This window comes from Leucoraja erinacea, chromosome 14 (assembly GCF_028641065.1).
Source record: "Leucoraja erinacea ecotype New England chromosome 14, Leri_hhj_1, whole genome shotgun sequence".
Lineage (NCBI taxonomy): Eukaryota > Metazoa > Chordata > Chondrichthyes > Rajiformes > Rajidae > Leucoraja > Leucoraja erinaceus.
The window spans coordinates 1,547,270-1,564,789 of NC_073390.1; the positions used below are offsets into that span (position 1 = coordinate 1,547,270).

General features: G+C 44.7%; 1 protein-coding gene across 2 annotated transcripts in view; it reads left to right on the forward strand.

The window, feature by feature from the left end:
- The window catches only part of LOC129703182 (chloride channel protein 2-like), a 496,183-nt gene that overhangs the window by 267,882 nt on the left and 210,781 nt on the right, over positions 1-17,520 (forward strand). For both annotated transcript variants that reach the window (XM_055645357.1, XM_055645358.1), the window contains exons 10-11: positions 12,280-12,381; positions 14,863-14,947. In XM_055645357.1, the coding sequence (XP_055501332.1) occupies positions 12,280-12,381; positions 14,863-14,947 (187 nt within the window). The remainder of the gene's footprint in view (positions 1-12,279; positions 12,382-14,862; positions 14,948-17,520) is intronic.

A 17,520-nucleotide genomic window follows, 5' to 3' on the forward strand; every position in this document is an offset into this window, starting at 1 on the left:
TAAAAGGCCTGTCCCACTTTCACGACCTAATTCATGACCTTTTTTACTCGTGGACATTTTTCATAATGCATTTCGTTGTCTCTGTACTGTACACTGACAATGACAACTAAAATTGAATCTGATCTGAATCTGAATCTGATCATCAGGCTAGAAAAAACGCCCTGACCTACTCGATGCCACGAGTGCCTACGACCTCCTACGACTTCGTGATGGCCATGCTGCGAGTATGAGTCAAGGGCAAACTTGGTAGAAGTCGTGAAAGTGGGACAGGCCCTTTAGCAACCACTAAGAAGAAGGCAATTTTGGGAATGGGGCCGTGTCGAGGAGAAGTGCCGTGTTGGTGGTAAGTGTGAGACTTTGGCTCAATAAGCTTCAGCAAGGAGGCTGAGCAGAGGAGAACAGGAAATAAAGGCACAGACTGCTCCATCAAAAACCACAACAAACATGAACAGAATATGACCCTCTGTTTAGTCCTTCACTCAGCATCCTCCCTGTAGCCTCTTGAGCCAGATCCTCACAGTTCCCCTCCACACCGCCAACACGGGAGCTCCCAATATCCCGCTCCACTGCGCCTCCCCTCTTTATCGCCTTCACAGGAATTCCGGAATATTTGTTCTAGTATCAACAAGATCTGCTGAAGGTAGGGAAAGAGTTGGAAATATTGTGCTTGTGTTTGAATACTGAGCACATAACATTGTGGCTTAGATTGGCAATTGGAGCAAATTCTAGCAACTTCTCTCCTTGTGCTCATGAAAATGGAAATAGCATCAAAAGTTATTCAACACCAAAAGGAAATTGTCTCATTCTCAGGAGTAAGAATTTGTTCAAATATCAATTTTGTTACCTGGAAATATGTAATAATTGCCAAGGCCAGTTACTATGGAAACGTGGGTTGAATCGGAATTTGTTCTGTGACAACTTGTGTAGGAAGGAACTGCAGATGCTGGTTATACACTGAGGAAACAGGGGGGCTCAGCTGTGCAAATGTCAGCTGTGATTAACTTTAAGATGTGAGTGGTAGAATTAGCATATAGGGTAATTAATAACCTTTTTGTATCTACAATAACATTTTGAGTTGTATAATATTCTGTGATGTAAATCCAATTCTCAATTACCATGTGGAGGAGAGAACTGCAGATGCTGGTTTAAACTGAAGATAGACATAAAATGCTGGAGTAACTCAGCAGGGCAGGCAGCATCTCTGGAGAGAAGGAATGGGTGACGTTTCGGGTTCGAGACCCTTCTTCAGACTGAAGAAATGTCACCATTCCTTCTCTCCAGAGATGCTGCCTGTCCCGCTGAGTTACTCCAGCATCTCAATCACCATCCAAGTAAATATTTCATATTTACTGCATTATTCATGATGATGCCAACAGCTTTGTTTAGTTTAGTTTGGAGATACAGTACAAAAACAAGCCCTTTGGCCCTACAAATCTGCGCCGACCTGCAATCACCGCACAATACCACTACTCTACACACACTAGCGGCTATTTTCTTTTAACATTTATACATTTATACCAAGCCAATTAAACTCCAAACCCGTTTGCCATAGAGGGAGTGCAGAGATGGTTCACCAGACTGATTCCTGGGATGTCAGGACTGTCTTATGAAGAAAGACTGGATAGACTTGGTTTATACTCTCTAGAATTTAGGAGATTGAGAGGGGATCTTATAGAAACTTACAAAATTCTTAAGGGGTTGGACAGGCTAGATGCAGGAAGATTGTTCCCGATGTTAGGGAAGTCCAGGACAAGGGGTCACAGCTTAAGGATAAGGGGGAAATCCTTTAAAACCGAGATGAGAAGAACTTTTTTCACTCAGAGAGTGGTGAATCTCTGGAACACTCTGCCACAGAGGGTAGTTGAGGCCAGTTCATTGGCTATATTTAAGAGGGAGTTAGATGTGGCCCTTGTGGCTAAGAGAGGTATGGAGAGAAGGCAGGTACGGGATACTGAGTTGGATGATCAGCCATGATCATATTGAATGGCGGTGCAGGCTCGAAGAGCCGAATGGCCTACTCCTGCACCTAATTTCTATGTTTCTATGTATGGCTTTGGGGTGCAGAAGGTAACTGAAGATCGCGGCGAAAACCCACGCAAGTCACGGAGAGAAAGTACAAACTCCGTACAGACAAGCACCCGTAGTTGGGATGAGCACGGGTCTCAAGCACTGTGAATGCCGTAAGGCAGTGGCTCTACCGCTGCGCCACCGTGCCGCTCAAAAAAACAGGTTTTATTGCAAATTTAGAACAATTGTTGTGTGAGAGTCTCGGCGGTTTGTTAATGGGATTGTGAAAGCATTTGTATGGTACATTGAATTCACAGTGTGATTGAAACACTACAGCATGTTCCTCTTTCCGCCCAGTTGCAGCCTCCTGTGGCATCGATAACGGCTGAGCCTAGCCTTCCAACAGTTCATTTTCCTTCAGAAATTTACTGTTGGAGGTGCTCTTGCTGAATATCAATAATTTAAAAACGCCTCTGGATTCCACCGAAAAATAAAACTTGGCGGTGGTGTTAGGAGCAAGCAATCATAATAATTGTGGAGCAAAACCACATTGCATGGTCGGAAGATTGAATGCTTAAGGGGGAAGTTTCATGCCAGCAACTGAAACTCGCCTGCAGCAGCAAAGATACTAATTCATATCATCCTGGCTTCATATTGAAAACTTTTGTGAAATGGCTTCCATATTAACAGAACTTTTTGAAATAAAAAGCACAAGGAGAAGTTTTCAGATCAATAGATGATAACAAAGATGATAAGATCAGTTAGATTAATATGTGGCAGCTTGGAGTGAAGTGGGTGAAATAGGTTCCTAGATGACTACATCCCTGGATTGTTTAGTTTAGTTTAGAGATACAGCGCGGAAACAGGCCCTTCAGCCCATCAAGCCCGGGCTGGCCAGCGAGCCCTGCACATTAACACTATCCGACACTCAATAGGGACAATTTACAATTTTTCTTTTTCTGCCAAGCCAATTAACCCATAAACCTGTATGTCTTTGGAGTGTGGGAGGAAACCTGGGATCCCGGAGAAAACCCACGAAGGTCACGGGGAGAACGTACAAACTCCGTACAGGCAGCACCCATAGTCAGGATCGAACCCGGGTCTCTAGCGTTGTATTGCTGCACCATCGTGACGCCTGTAGTTAACTGGAACAGATGTGAACAAAGGAATATTTACAGTGCAGGTAGAAAACTTGATTTAGAGTCATAGAGTCATTGAGTGATAGAGTGTGGAAACACAACTTGCCCACAGCGACCAACATGTCCCAGCTACACTCGTCCCGTACAGCAGGCAGTGAAGAAAGCGAATGGCATGTCGGCCTTTATGACAAGAGGAATCGAATATAGGAGTAAAGAGGTCCTTCTGCAGTTGTACAGAGCCCTAGTGAGAGCACACCTGGAGTATTGTGTGCCGTTTTGGTCCCCTAATTTGAGGAAGGACATTCTTGCTATTGAGGGAGTGCAGCGTAGGTTTACAAGGGATGGCAGGGACTGTCATATGCCGAGAGAATGGAGCGGCTGGGCTTGTACACTCTGGAATTTAAAGGGATGAGAGGGGATCTCATTGAAGCATATAAGATTGTTAAGGGTTTGGACACGCTAGAGGCAGGAAACATGTTCCCGATGTTGGGGGAGACCAGAACCAGGGGCCACAGTTTAAGAATAAGGAGTAAGCCATTGAGAACGGAGACGAGGAAACACTTTTTCTCACAGAGAGTGGTGAGTCTGTGGAATTCTCTGCCTCAGAGGGCAGTGGAGGCAGGTTCCCTGGATGCTTTCAAGAGAGAGCTAGATAAGGCTCTTAAAAATAGCGGAGTCAGGGGATATGGGGAGAAGGCAGGATCGGGGTACTGATTGGGGATGATCAGCCATGATCACATTGAATGGCGGTGCTGGCTCGAAGGGCCGAATGGCCTACTCCTGCTCCTATTGTCTATTGTCGCACCTGCCCACGTTTAGTCCATATCCCTCTATACCTGCCCTATCCATTTTGCACAAACAAGGACATGTGTAAAGGTCAAATATGAAAAGAGAAAGAGAGTTTTTTTGTTCTAGTTCTGATGAAGAGTCTTGGACTCGAGGCGTTGATTCTGATTCTCTTCCCACAGATGCTGCCTGACATGCTCAGATTTTGCAGCACTTTCTGATTTCAGACTTTGCGCATTTTCAGTTTTCTGTATTTTCAGCAAAATATAAGAGTCAGTTGCCATGGAAGTTTTTTGTAGTAAGCTGACAGTGAGGATTATTGATATTTTAAATTTGATTATTTTATTGTAGAATAATCTGCACATTATTGTGAAGATTAAGGAGCCGTGTTTAAGAAGGAACTGCAGATGCTGGAAAATCGAAGGCAGACAAAAGTGCTGGAGTAACTCAGCGGGTGTGGCAGTATCTATGGAGCGAAGGAAATAGGCAATGTCACAGTGGCTCAGCAGTTGAGTTGCCGTGAGACCGATCCTCGTTACTACTTATTCAAGCCCAACACAGCCTCACGCAAATAGAATAGACCCTAGACGATCAGCACACCCCAATGTGCTCCCCACCCCTTCATACCCCTCCAAACTTAAGGCGTGAAAATACATGGGGTGGGGGGGAGAGGGCAACCCCTACAAGCCAATTACGGATACAAGTTCAAGTGAGTTTATTGTCATGTGTCCCTGTATAGGACAATGAAATTCTTGCTTTGCTTCAGCACACAGAAAATAGTAGGCATTTACTACAAAACAGATCAGTGTGTCCATATATCTTAATATAAATATATACACACATGAATAAATAAACTGATAAAGTGCAAATAACAGATAATGGGTTATTAATAATCAAAATTTTGTCTGAGCCAGGTTTAATAGCCTGATGGCTGTGGGGAAGTAGCTATTCCTGAACCTGGTTGTTGCAGTCTTCAGGCTCCTGTACCTTCTACCTGAAGGTAGCAGGGAGATGAGTGTGTGGCCAGGGTGGTGTGGGTCTTTGATGATACTGCCAGCCTTTTTGAGGCAGCGACTGTGATAAATCCCCTCGATGGAAAGAAGGTCAGAGTCGATGATGCACTGGGCAGAGTTGACTACTTTTTGGAGTCTTTTCCTCTCCAGGCTGCAAAGTACATGGAATGACTGTTCCCTAACCCAATCATACAATAGCACATAACATAGTTTCAACACAAAGCACTTAGGGGGAAACACTTCCATTAAGTTAAGAAACATTATCACTCGATAAAGAAACATCTTTGGTGCGGCCCCTCTCCTGGACCAATCACAATTAGTGGCAGGAAGGTTGCAACATAATTGAAACCCAACATTCCCCCAACCAATCCCAAGCATGCTTTTGCAGCAGTTCATAGCTCCTTCTGCAGAATCCCATGCATATTAACAACATGCAGACCACATAGACAGAAACCGCTCTGCAACCCCTTCCCAGGCTTCAGACTTTCTGGAACCATCCATGTCACATGGTTCTGCAGCTTTCTGTAAATGATGTCAAGCAAGTTTCACAGATCTTTACCCAGATCTTCCATTTTCCCAAGTTCCCCAAATTTCTGATATTGACAACTGCAACCCCGGGCGTCCCCGTGACTTGGCAGGCCCCACTCATCGGGTTCCCCGGCACAACAGCTCCACTCCACACTCCGGGGACAGCTCACAGTGTGTAGGATGGAACCGGAGCACACGGGGAAACCCACACGGCCACAGGGAGGGAGCACCCGAGGTCAGGATCGAACCCGGGCACCCCGCACCAGCGTCCCTCACAACCCACAAAAGCCGAACAAACCACAAACCCAGTCTTCTCCACAAGGCGGCAGGAGAGCCACGCTGCCACAGGATCCAACCCGTGTCTCTGGCGCTGTAAGGTAGCAACTCTACCGCCATGCTACTAAGTTCATAAGCAATAGGAGCAGATACAGGCCATTTGGCCCAAGAAGTCTACTACACCATTCAATCATGGCTGAAATATCTAACCCCATTTTCCTGCCTTCTCCCCATAACCCCTGACATTTGTGCCAATCAAGCATCCATCTCTACCTACTGTGCCATCCCAAGGTATCATGTGGTTTGTGTCCCTTATTGTTTATTGTGTAGTGTATGGTATTTTCCAATGGTACTGTACATGTCCCCCTTTATTCGGTTATAGTGGACCATCAGTAATAACGGACACCATCCCGCCCCAAATAGTCGTTACAGCGAGGGTTTGTTGTATTTGACTGTTCCGACTGTTTTCTTTGGATTGAGCTACTGAGCTACATTTACAATGAGATATATTTGCTACATTTAGAATCCAAGGACTGTCAAGATTTGATCACTTTTGTGCTTAAAGGAATTCAATGCCAGAAAAGATTACAGATGAAGTTAATTTCATGTACCTTTTTCTTAATCAATTGGAAGGAATCACATTATAATGTTGAAAATTGGTAAAAAAAATAAAATCTTTGATTAAAGTCACCAAAGGGAATGTCAGGTTGCTGGCTTGCAACAAAATCCAGTTCTGTAGTTAGTGACGTTTGCTGCGGTGAGGAGAATGTGTTGAAAGCATTGCTGTGGCAAGCTGAACAGCTTTGATCTCATCCATAATGTATTTCTCGCAATTCCACAAAACCCTTGTTTGATTTGATTGTCTTTTTACAAGAAGTTGACATGAATGTTTTGCCTTGAGAGTGAGTGACTAAACACAGCGAGGGTTAAGCTGAGGAAACATTCATTGAAGTAACACGACAAGAGACTGCTGTTGCCATGTTGACCAAATTGTACCTGGTTTACTAGTGTAGTTTGGATTTACCTGAAGCGTTGTCCTGCTGCGATTTGTGTTGTAGTATTAGCAATTCATTTGTTCAACGTGTGCCTTTTTCCTAATTAGGTAGTTAGTTAGTTTAGTTTATTATCATGTGTACTGAGGTACAGTGAAAAGCTTTTGTTGCCTGCTAACCAGTCAGCAGAAAAACTATCGAGCCATTGAAGGGCCTGTCCCACGAGCATGCGACTCCATGCGGCAAGCGTGACCTAACATGGTCGCTTGAGCCGTACGGCCTCGCGGGGCCGGTCCCACTTCGATCGCCGGAGCCGTATGGAGCTGTGCGGAGCTGGTCCCGACATCGCGCGGGGCTCCGAAAAACTGACCGTGTTAAAAAATTCCGCGCGGCAACGGCCTGCCGGCCCGCAGCCGCCTCGGCGCCGTACGCACCGCCTCGACGGGCATGCGCAGCGTTTTGACGCCATACGCAGCGTCGCCGCCGTACGTCACGCGCGAACTTCCCACGGACTTCGGTCGAACTTCACGTCACTCACTCGACCTTCGCGCGGCCCCCGCTTCCGGTTTGGTCGAGCTCGCCGCGTGCAGGTGCATGCTGGTGGGACCGGCCCTGTACGGGGATCACTCGACCTCCGCGCGACCCCCGCACGGCCCCCGTCCCCGCTTCCGGTTTGGTCGCGCTTGCCGCATGCAGGTCGCATGCTCGTGGGACAGGCCCTTTACAATGTACAACTGGGTGTCATGGGGTTATGGGGAGAAGGCAGGAGACTGGAGTTAAGAGGGACAGATGGATCAGCCATGATTAAATGGCGGGATAGACATGATGGGCCGAATGGCCTAATTATGCTCCTATCACTTATGACCTTGGTCATGCACCAGATACATGATAAAGTGAATGACATAAATAACATTTAGTGCAAGGTAAAGCCAGTAAAGTCTGATCAAAGATAGTCCGAGGGTCTCCAATGAGGTTGATAGTAGTTCAGGACCACTCTCAACGGAGCAAAGATTTTATTGAGTTATTTATTTACAGCTTTGGTGATTTCCGTCACCATTGCTTATATAAGGAAGGATATTGAGGCTACTTGAAGTTTGACTCCAGTACGAAAGACATGCTGAAAGATTCACTTAATTAAACCGTAAGTAATTCTGCCAAGATATTGTAGATCCTCCATCTCTTGAAATCTCTGCAAATTATTCATTTCTCAAAAACAAGTGTCACTGTGTTACTGTCACCCTGCTGTTTTGCGGATGGTATTTCTGTCTTTGGTAGTTTAGGGATGTCTTCTCCCAAGTCCATTATAATGCATGTGCATGCGGTAAAATCAAAACATAACATAAAAGATTGGAGCAGTGGAGCTATTACCCCTCTGCTATTGACCATGATCATGGCAAAGCTCAAGTCAATGCAGCTCTAAAATAATTTGGTTATGCCGCATTAGAGCGTTGTGTGCAGTTCTGGTCACCTCATTACAGGAAGAATGTGGACACTTTGCAAAAGGTGCAGAGGTTTAGCAGAATTCTGCCTGGATTAGAGGGTTTCAACAGAGAGAGGATGGAAAGACTTGCATTATTCTCTCCGGAACGTCCGGTGGTTAAGGGGAAACTTGATAGAAATATATAAAATATGAGAAGCATAGAGAGTGTAGATTGTCAGATCCTTTTTCACAGAGTGGAAATGTCCCACACTAGAGAGTATAGTGATAATGTGCGAAGGGGAAAGTTTAATGGAGATGTGTGGGGCAAGTGTCTTTACACACAGAGTGGTGATCACCTGGAATGGTGGCTGAGCAGATATCATGGTGGCGTTTAGAGGCATTAGTTGGTAATGCAGGGTTTAAAGCGATATGGATCATGTACAGGCAGTTTAACTTGGCATCATGCTTGGCTGCTAACATAAGCTTGGCTGAAGGGCCCGTTCATATATTATACTGTTAGAGACACAATAACTGTAGATGCTGGATTAAACTGAAGATAGACACCAAATGCTGGGGTAACTCAGCGGCATAGGCAGCATCTATGGAGAGAAGGAATGGGTAACGTTTCAGGTCGAGACCTTTCTTTAGACATAGACTACGTTCTAGAATCAGAAGTAAGACATCATCCATTGACACTCCTTGTCTCAGACTTCAGTCTGTGCTGAATCTAGTGCCACCCCTGTTTCTTTGATTTCCGCTTCCTGGGAATCCACATTGAGGAGGACCTGACGTGGAGCGTGAACACCACTGCGCTGCTGAAAAAGGTCCAGCAGAGACTGCACTTCCTGAGGGTGCTCAGGAAGAACAACATCACTCAGGGGCTGCTGCTGTCCTTTTATCGGTGCTCCATTGAGAGCATACTAACATACTGTGTATGCGTGTGGTACACCAGCTGCACAGCGGCTCAGAGGAAAGCGCTCCAGAGGGCCATTGACAACGCCCAGAGGATTGTCGGCTGCCCTCTCCTTACCTTGGAGGACCTACACAGTTCCCGCTGCACCAAAAAAACCCAGAATATAATAAAGGACATCTCCCACCCCGGACACTCCCTGTTTGAACTGTTGCCATCAGGCAGACGGTACAGATCCACAAGGACAAGGACAAATAGACTAAAAAACAGTTTTTACCCCACTGCTATAAAAGCACTAAATGTAGCCGCCAAGGAACGCAGGGGCGATACAGACTAAGGGACTGTGGTAACGGTGAAATCGACAGAAGGATGGAGGGTTGGGTGTGTATGCGTGCTTTGTCTGTGATATTTATTTATTTGCTTATCTTTATTATTTTACCGTGGATGTATTCGTTAGCTTTAGAAATGTTTGAATGCTGCACTGACTGGCTGACATTTTAAATTTTGTTGTACATGGCCCATGTTACAATGACAATAAAGAAACTATTCTATTCTATTCTATGTCCTACGTAAGGGATTGCTCTTGGCTGCATCCTTTCGGTGAACCCAAGCCGCTTCTACCTTCTCAGATAGGTGTCAAACATCTCATCCATGCATCAATGAAAATGAGAGCAGGGTGTCTGTCCTCCCCCATCATCTCCGCAAGTCCTGGCTAATATTTATACTGCAGGCAAAATCACAAAGGAAAAGCACATTATTTGCTTGATTATCTCAAAGCTATGCTTAAGAAGTTGCTAAATCCAAATTATTTACAACATTGATGTTTGGGGACTGTAAACTCCTTTGATCCCCTGCCGTCTCTGCAGTAAAAATCCTGATTAGATGGTTGGAGATGGGAAGAGATTTTTTTCAGTTCCTTCTGGACTGAGTGGGTTGGGTGAAAACTTTAAGGACCTCTGCGTAGCCAGCACACACCTCAGCGGGTGGAATCCACAGGAGACAGACTGACCTTTCTCACTTCACAATTCACAAGTCAAGGAGTAGAATTAGGCCATTCGGCCCATCGGATCCACTGCGCCATTCAATCGTGGCTGATCTCTGCCACCTAATCCCAATTTTCCTGCCTTCTCCCCATAACCCTTGACACCCGTTCTAATGAAGAACTGATTCTTGATTGTAATATTTGATGTTACTTTATTACTTCCATCACTTTCAGGCCCTAAACTCTGCAATATCTCCAGAAAGGTGCAGGAAACAGAGAGGGGGCTATTTGTATTGCCTTTTGCCTGATTTTCATCGGGCTCTTTATAGTGCTTTGTATTTACAAGTTATTGTGTACAGTTTTGGTCTCCTAATTTGAGGAAGGACATCCTTGTGATTGAGACAGTGCAGTGTAGGTTCACGAGATTGATCCCTGGGATGGCGGGACTGTCATATGAGGAAAGATTGAAAGGACTAGGCTTGTATTCACTGGAGTATAGAAGGATGAGGGGGATCTTATAGAAACATATAAAATTACTAGACTAAGTGGGACCCGTTGGGTCCCATGTTCACACGGGAGGGCTGGTCCCCTGATGCAATAATTCACCTCTCCACCAATTCCAATATTCTGTGGTGGCCAGTATGGATTCTTGGGGGGGCTTTCTCAGTGCCCTATAGGTTCTTGGGGTGGCAGCTCAGTCCCTCAAGCCTGATCTGCTGGCAGCTCACTCACGGCTGGTGGGCTGGCAGTTGACTCGTGACTATTCCTTGAAATTCCATTTCAAGCAGGGTGCAAGGCCACCAAATTCAAATCCATGTTCCTACCATTTCAAGCAGGGTGAAACCACCATAAAACACCAAACTCACAGTTCAGTAGACATTCAGTGTGTTCAGTTGATTCACAGCTCAGACAGAGTCATGACCTCTCCCTCCCCCATCATGCAGAGACTGAGCCACACCCACACTTCCGGGTTTTATAACCCCTCTCCCTCCCTCCGGAACAGGTGTGGCTTTCAGGGTGTGATTGACAGGAGAGAGATTCTCAACATTTTTTTAACACTAATAACACTTTTATTTTTCATTGATGGGAGGAATTAACCATATAACAATTACACCACGGAATTCTCTGCACCTGCTCAGCAGAGGGGGGGACTGAGTAAGATGGCCAAAAATCAGAGCCGTAAGTGGTAGCGTTTTATCTAAAATCAATATACAGTGCAAACAGGAAGTAAGTGCATTTGCAGTAGTGCCTTTCAACTTCAAGCCAAAGCACCCCCAAGCCACCATTTGCCGTAAGTAGTGCCTTTCAACATCAAGCCAAAGCATCCAAGCTACCATTTGCAGTAAGAAGTGCCTTTCAACTTCAAGCCAAAGCACCCAAACAACCATTTGTAGGCAGTGCCTTTTTACTTCAAACAAACCATATTTTCAACTTTGCCACATTAAGGGTACTCACAGTTGTGTAGACATTTGTTCAGTGTTATTCAGAGCTCAGAGAGACAAGACCCTTGGCTTCATCCATCTTGCAGAGAGTGTGTGAGGCACATCACTTCCTGGTTTTATAGTCACTCCCCCTCCCTCCAGCAGGGGCAGCAGAGAGAATGGTGATTTAAAAAAAAAACATTAATATCTCTCTGATTTGTCATTGATGGGAAAAATCCTCTGCACCCGTAAGGCGGTGGGGGGCTCTGAGCGAGGTGGCCAAAAATGACGGCTATAGGTGGCGGCGTTCTGTCTGAAATGGCAACACAGTGGGCCAAATGCGGTCAAAATCAGAGATTTAGTAATATAGATAAAAGTACTGGACAAGCTAGATGCAGGAAAAATGTTCCCAAGGTTGGGCGAGTCCAGAACCAGGGGCCACAGTCTTAGAATAAAGGGGAGGCCATTTAAGACTGAGGTGAGAAAAAACATTTTCACCCAGAGAGTTGTGAATTTGTGTAATTCCCTGCCACAGAGGGCAGTGGAGGCCAAGTCACTGGATGGATTTAAGAGAGAGTTACATAGAGCTCTAGGGGCTAGTGGAGTCAAGGGATATGGGGAGAAGGCAGGCACGGGTTATTGATTCGGGACGATCAGCCATGATCACAATGAAGGGCCGAATGGCCTGCTCCTGCACCTATTTTCTATGTTTCTATGATCGAAGAGCAGGGGGAAATCAGTTACAATGCATTGGAGAACTAAATCTTATTGAGAATAATGATGTTACTGTTCTTGTTTCTTCCAGGATTGCAAGTGGCTTTGGTGGCGCCCTGTTTGTTTACTTCCACAGAAAAATAGTGGCAATCATGAGGAAGCAAAAAACCATAAACAAGTTTTTAATGAAAAAGTAAGTATGGCGTGTTGTTTCATTACTTACACGTTTGATGCATGTTGGCATTTCCAGGGTAGAAAAGCTGATTCAATGCAAGTGCTCAAAATAATGTCAAGCCTGAATATGAAAGGACCTGTAAAGGAAAATGGATGAAAGATTGATGTCCATTGGAAGTAGGTCAAAGATGATAGGCAAAAGTGGCAAACGTGACACGTGGATTCACCCAGCGACAATCTGTGATCTGGAATTCACACCTTGGAAAAGTGCTGGGAGCAGATCCAATCATATTTTTCAAATGAAAATTGGACAGAGTCCACAAGGGGAAAAGATTGCAGCATAATGGCGAAAGGTGAAATATGTGACTGAGTAGATTACTTTTGAAGTGAACTCTCATGAATTTGTTGAACTGAGTGCCTCTGTAATCATTCAGTGACACTATTACTCTCATGGTAGTGATGCTGCTTTCTCCAGCAGCTGATGTGTTTTCCTCAGCTGCCAGTCAAGGTTTACTCTTGTTCCAACTAGCTTTGACACACACAGCAACAAGACCATAGAAATCTGTACTGATCAGGCCAGCAATCCTTCTGCTCCAGGTTCACCCACAAACACAGTGTAAGCAAAACCAACATGAGACACTAAGGGCACCACAGTGGTGCAGCGGTAGAGTTGCTGCCTTACAGTGCTTGCAACACCAGAGACCCAGGTTCGATCCCGACTACGAGTGCTGTCTTTACGGAGTTTGTACGTTCTCACCGTGACCGCTTGGGTTTTCTCCAAGATCTTCAATTTCCTCCCACACTCCAAAGACGTACAGATTTGTAGGTATATTAGCTTGGACTAAGTGTGTAGGATACTGTTAATTGCTGGTCGGTGTGGACTCAATGGGCCAAAGGGCCTGTTTCTGCGCTAAACTAAAAACTAAAACTATTTGGGTTAGGAGGATTTTATTGACAAGGTATTAGTGTAGTTTAGTTTAATGTAGAGATACAGCATGGAAACAGGTCCTTCGGCCCACCGAGTCCACACCGACCAGCGATACCTTTACACAAGCACCATCCTACTAATTAGGGACAATTAACCTACAAACCTGAAAGTCTTTGGAGTGTGAGAAGAAAACGGAGATCTCGGGGAAAACCCATGCAGGTCACGGGTAGAAGGTACAAACAGTACATACAGACAAGCACCTATAGTAGGGATCGAACCCGTGCCTCTGGCGCTGTAAGGAGGCAACTCTATTGTTGCAACACCATGCCACCCCATTAAAAAAAATTGGACAAGATTCCTGCCCCAGGGTCCCATGTACTGCCATAGTATTTAACACTTTTCCAAGCACTGGTTCCAAAATTGTGCACAATCTGATTCAAAAATAAGATTGTACATATTAAAATAGATTTTGAATTCTAAGGGTGAATCAAAAAGAGAAAATATCTCTTCATCTAAAATAAAACAGAACATGCTGGGAATACTCGCCAGGTGAGACAGCTTCATAGGAGAGAAGAACAGATTCATCTTTTTTGGTCAATAACCTTTCTTTTGAACCTTACTTCATGGAAGGTCAGCAATCTGCAGTGTGAGCTCGGAGACCTTTTACACATTGTGCTTCATCGGCTGAGTACTTCCAAGGCTTAGTTTCATCTCAGATTTGCAGCATCAGCAATATTTGGGTGAATTTTTCTTCAACTCTTACGTTTAATTGGAGCACTGTTATGCAGTTGGTGTTTAAACAAACCCTAACACCACAATGGATAGCACATAACAAATGTATGCATATGCAGAAATTGGAGGGATATGGACCAGGCAGAGGAGATGTTTAACTTGGCATCACTATGTCAACAAAATAGAGAGAGTACAGAGGAGATTTACTAGAATGTTGCCTGGGTTTCAGCAACTAAGTTACAGAGAAAGGTTGAACAAGTTAGGGCTTTATTCTTTGGAGCGCAGAAGGTTAAGGGGGGACTTGATAGAGGTTTTTAAAATGATGAGAGGGATAGACAGAGTTGACGTGGAAAAGCTTTTCCCACTGAGAGTAGGGAAGATTCAAACAAGGAGACATGACATGAGAATTAAGGGACTGAAGTTTAGGGGTAACATGAGGGGGAACTTCTTTATTCAGAGAGTGGTGGCTGTGTGGAATGAGCTTCCAGTGAAGGTGGTTCGTTTTTATCATTTAAAAATAAATTGGATAGTTATATGGATGGGAAGGGAATGGAGGGTTATGGTCTGAGCGCAGGTATATGGGATTAGGGGAGATTATGTGTTCGGCACGGACTAGAAGGGTCGAGATGGCCTGTTTCCGTGCTGTAATTGTTATATGTTATATGTTATATGTTATATCACAGACATTATGGGCCTGTTCTTATGCCTACTGTGCTTTGTTTTATATTCTGTTGTATGTGCATCATATTAATGAATGTGTCGAAGATGCAGCTTTGTGTGTTCTGCAGAATATGCTGAAATGAAACATGACGTTGAATGAAACTCTCTCCTTCCGTTCAGGCGCCTGCTTTATCCAGCACTGGTGACTTTGCTCATTGCTACTCTCTCATTTCCTCCTGGGTTTGGACAATTCATGGCTGGAGAGGTAGATTTTATTTTTATCTGTGCTCAACGTATGAATTTTTATGTCAATCATTTATGTGAACTGAGTTTTCTCTCAGTCTGTAGAAGGGTCTCAACCCAAAATGTCACCCATTCCTTCGGTCCAGAGATGCTGCCTGGCCCGCTGAGTTACTCCAGCATGTTGTTCTATCTAGGGGTGAGATTAGAGGAGGTAAAGGGAGTAGATGTTTCTCCAGCAGTTAGAGATAACAATGTCCAGAGAGGGTAGAGGGTCGTCTGGGGGAGTCCAGGAGGAGGAGACATGTTGGAGATGGCCGAATAAGAGATCAGTGAGTATAAGGTCATAAGGAATAGGAGTAGAATTAGGCCATTTGGCCCATCAAGTCTACTCTGCCATTCAATCATGGCTGATCTATCTCTCCCTCCCAAACACATTCTCCTACCTTCCCCATAACCCGTGACACTTGTAAGAAGTTAGTTATGTTACAGTTTTACAAACAGGGTGGTGGGTATCTAGAACCAGCTACCAGATGAGGTTCTTGAGGCAGGTATTGTAATAACATTTAAAATACATTGGGACAAGTAGATGGATAGGAAAGGTCTAGAGGGATATGGACCAAATGTGGAACTCCCCACCATCGAAGGGATCTACAGGAGTCAATGTCACAAAAAGGCAGCCAGCCACACAGGAGACCCACACCATCCTGGCTACACACTCATCTCACCCCTGCCATCATGAAGAAGGTACAGTAGCCTGAAAACTGTAAAGTCCAGGTTCAGGAATAGCTTATTTCCTCCAGCCATCAGCCCATTAAACACCACAACCTCCAAATAATCTCTGAACTACAAGGACTTTGCGTACATTGCTTTTTGTCTTTGCACTATGACTTTTTGTTTGTTTTATATGTATATATTTTGAACATTTTTCATTGTTTATTATGGTGTTTACAGGGTCCTCTGTTTACATATCTGTTGCGTTGCTCCAAGTAAGAATTTCATTGTTCCATTTCGGGACATCTGACAATAAAACAGTCTTTACTCTTGAGGACGGACTGGTGTAGCTGGCACATGTTGGTTTGCATGGGCAAGTTTTACAAGCATGCCATAGGGAATGAAAATCTAGAGGCCCAAGTTTCCTCTAGAAAAGGTGTTAGAAGCAGACAACTGTTAATGTAAATATTAGAGAGACAATTAGATTTTTTTTTAAGCTCTAAGATCAATAGGAGTCCTGAGCTTATTGCCTGTTGAGGTGATTGAGGCAGAACGCCATTCCACTTAAAACAATACTCGGATATATCTTTGAAGAGCCAAGGCCTGCAGGGCAACATAGCTTGTGATGGAAGGTGGAATTAGGTTGGGTAGCTCTTTTGATGTCAGCATTGACACGGTGGACGGAATGACCTCCTGTGTTGCATTTGTTTTTCAAGACCAGAATTCCCTTGCCCAAACGATCTTCACAAAGTTCTCTCCTTCCTCAATCTGGACATTCCTTTAAAGCTACCTCTTTGATCAGGATACAGTTATCTGTCACTGTGCACTCCTTAAGGCTTGGGTTCAGATTTAATTTCCTAATATTGTAATGAAGTATCAATGTCGCATGTCACTAGTTTGAGGATCGCGGACTGGAGATACTAGCGTGTGTAACAACATACACTATCCTATTAAATGTCTGAAAATGATGAGCATGTTGATCCACATCTGCTCCCAAGACGAGGCTTTCCAGACGAGGACATGTGAGATGTCCTCATTATTTAGTGAATGTGGTTTCTCTCCAGCTGTCATCCGGAGATCACTCATCCACGTCTCCTCTGTATCCCAGAGATCTGGCCTCACTCCCTCTCTCCCCAGACGCAACAAGGACAAAGTTCCCCTGCGCCTCACCATTCATCTCACCAGCCTTCACATCCAGCACAATCCTCTGACATTAGATGCAAAATGCTGGAGTCACAGGTAGCATCTCTGGAGAGAAGGAATGGGCGACGTCTTCAGACCTTCTTCAGTTGCTTCCTACACATCCTCTGATATTTCTGTCACTTGCAACATGATCCCACCATTAACCACATCTCCCATCTCCACCTCTTTCCGGCTTCCGCAGAGACTACTTTCCTTGGCAACTCCTTGTTTCACCCGTCCCTTCCCACGCAAACCACCCCGTCCCCAGGTACTTTCCCCTGCAACTGCCAGAGTTGTAACACTTGTCCCTGTGCCTCCTCCATCACTTCCATCCAGGGACCCCAGAAGAGCTAAAGGGCAACTTTCCAAATCAAATTACCTTGAACGATAATTTGTTAAATGGTCAGTTTGTATTGCAGATAAAGCAATTATTTTAGAAAGCTGTCTTTGTAAACCAACAGAGTTTGTATTCCTATATAAAACTCTTTTAATCTCCAATTGGTTGTACATTTTGGTTTAATGTTACACAACGTTCAGTTGCATCTTGCAAGCGCCGAAAATGTATTTATCTAATGAGTCAACAAGAAGACTTTGTCTTTTCCTTGGGACACAAGGAACTGCAGATGCTGGTTTGCAAAAAATGGCATAAAATGCTGGAGTAACGTAGTGGGTCAGGCAGCATCTCTGGAGAACATGGACTCA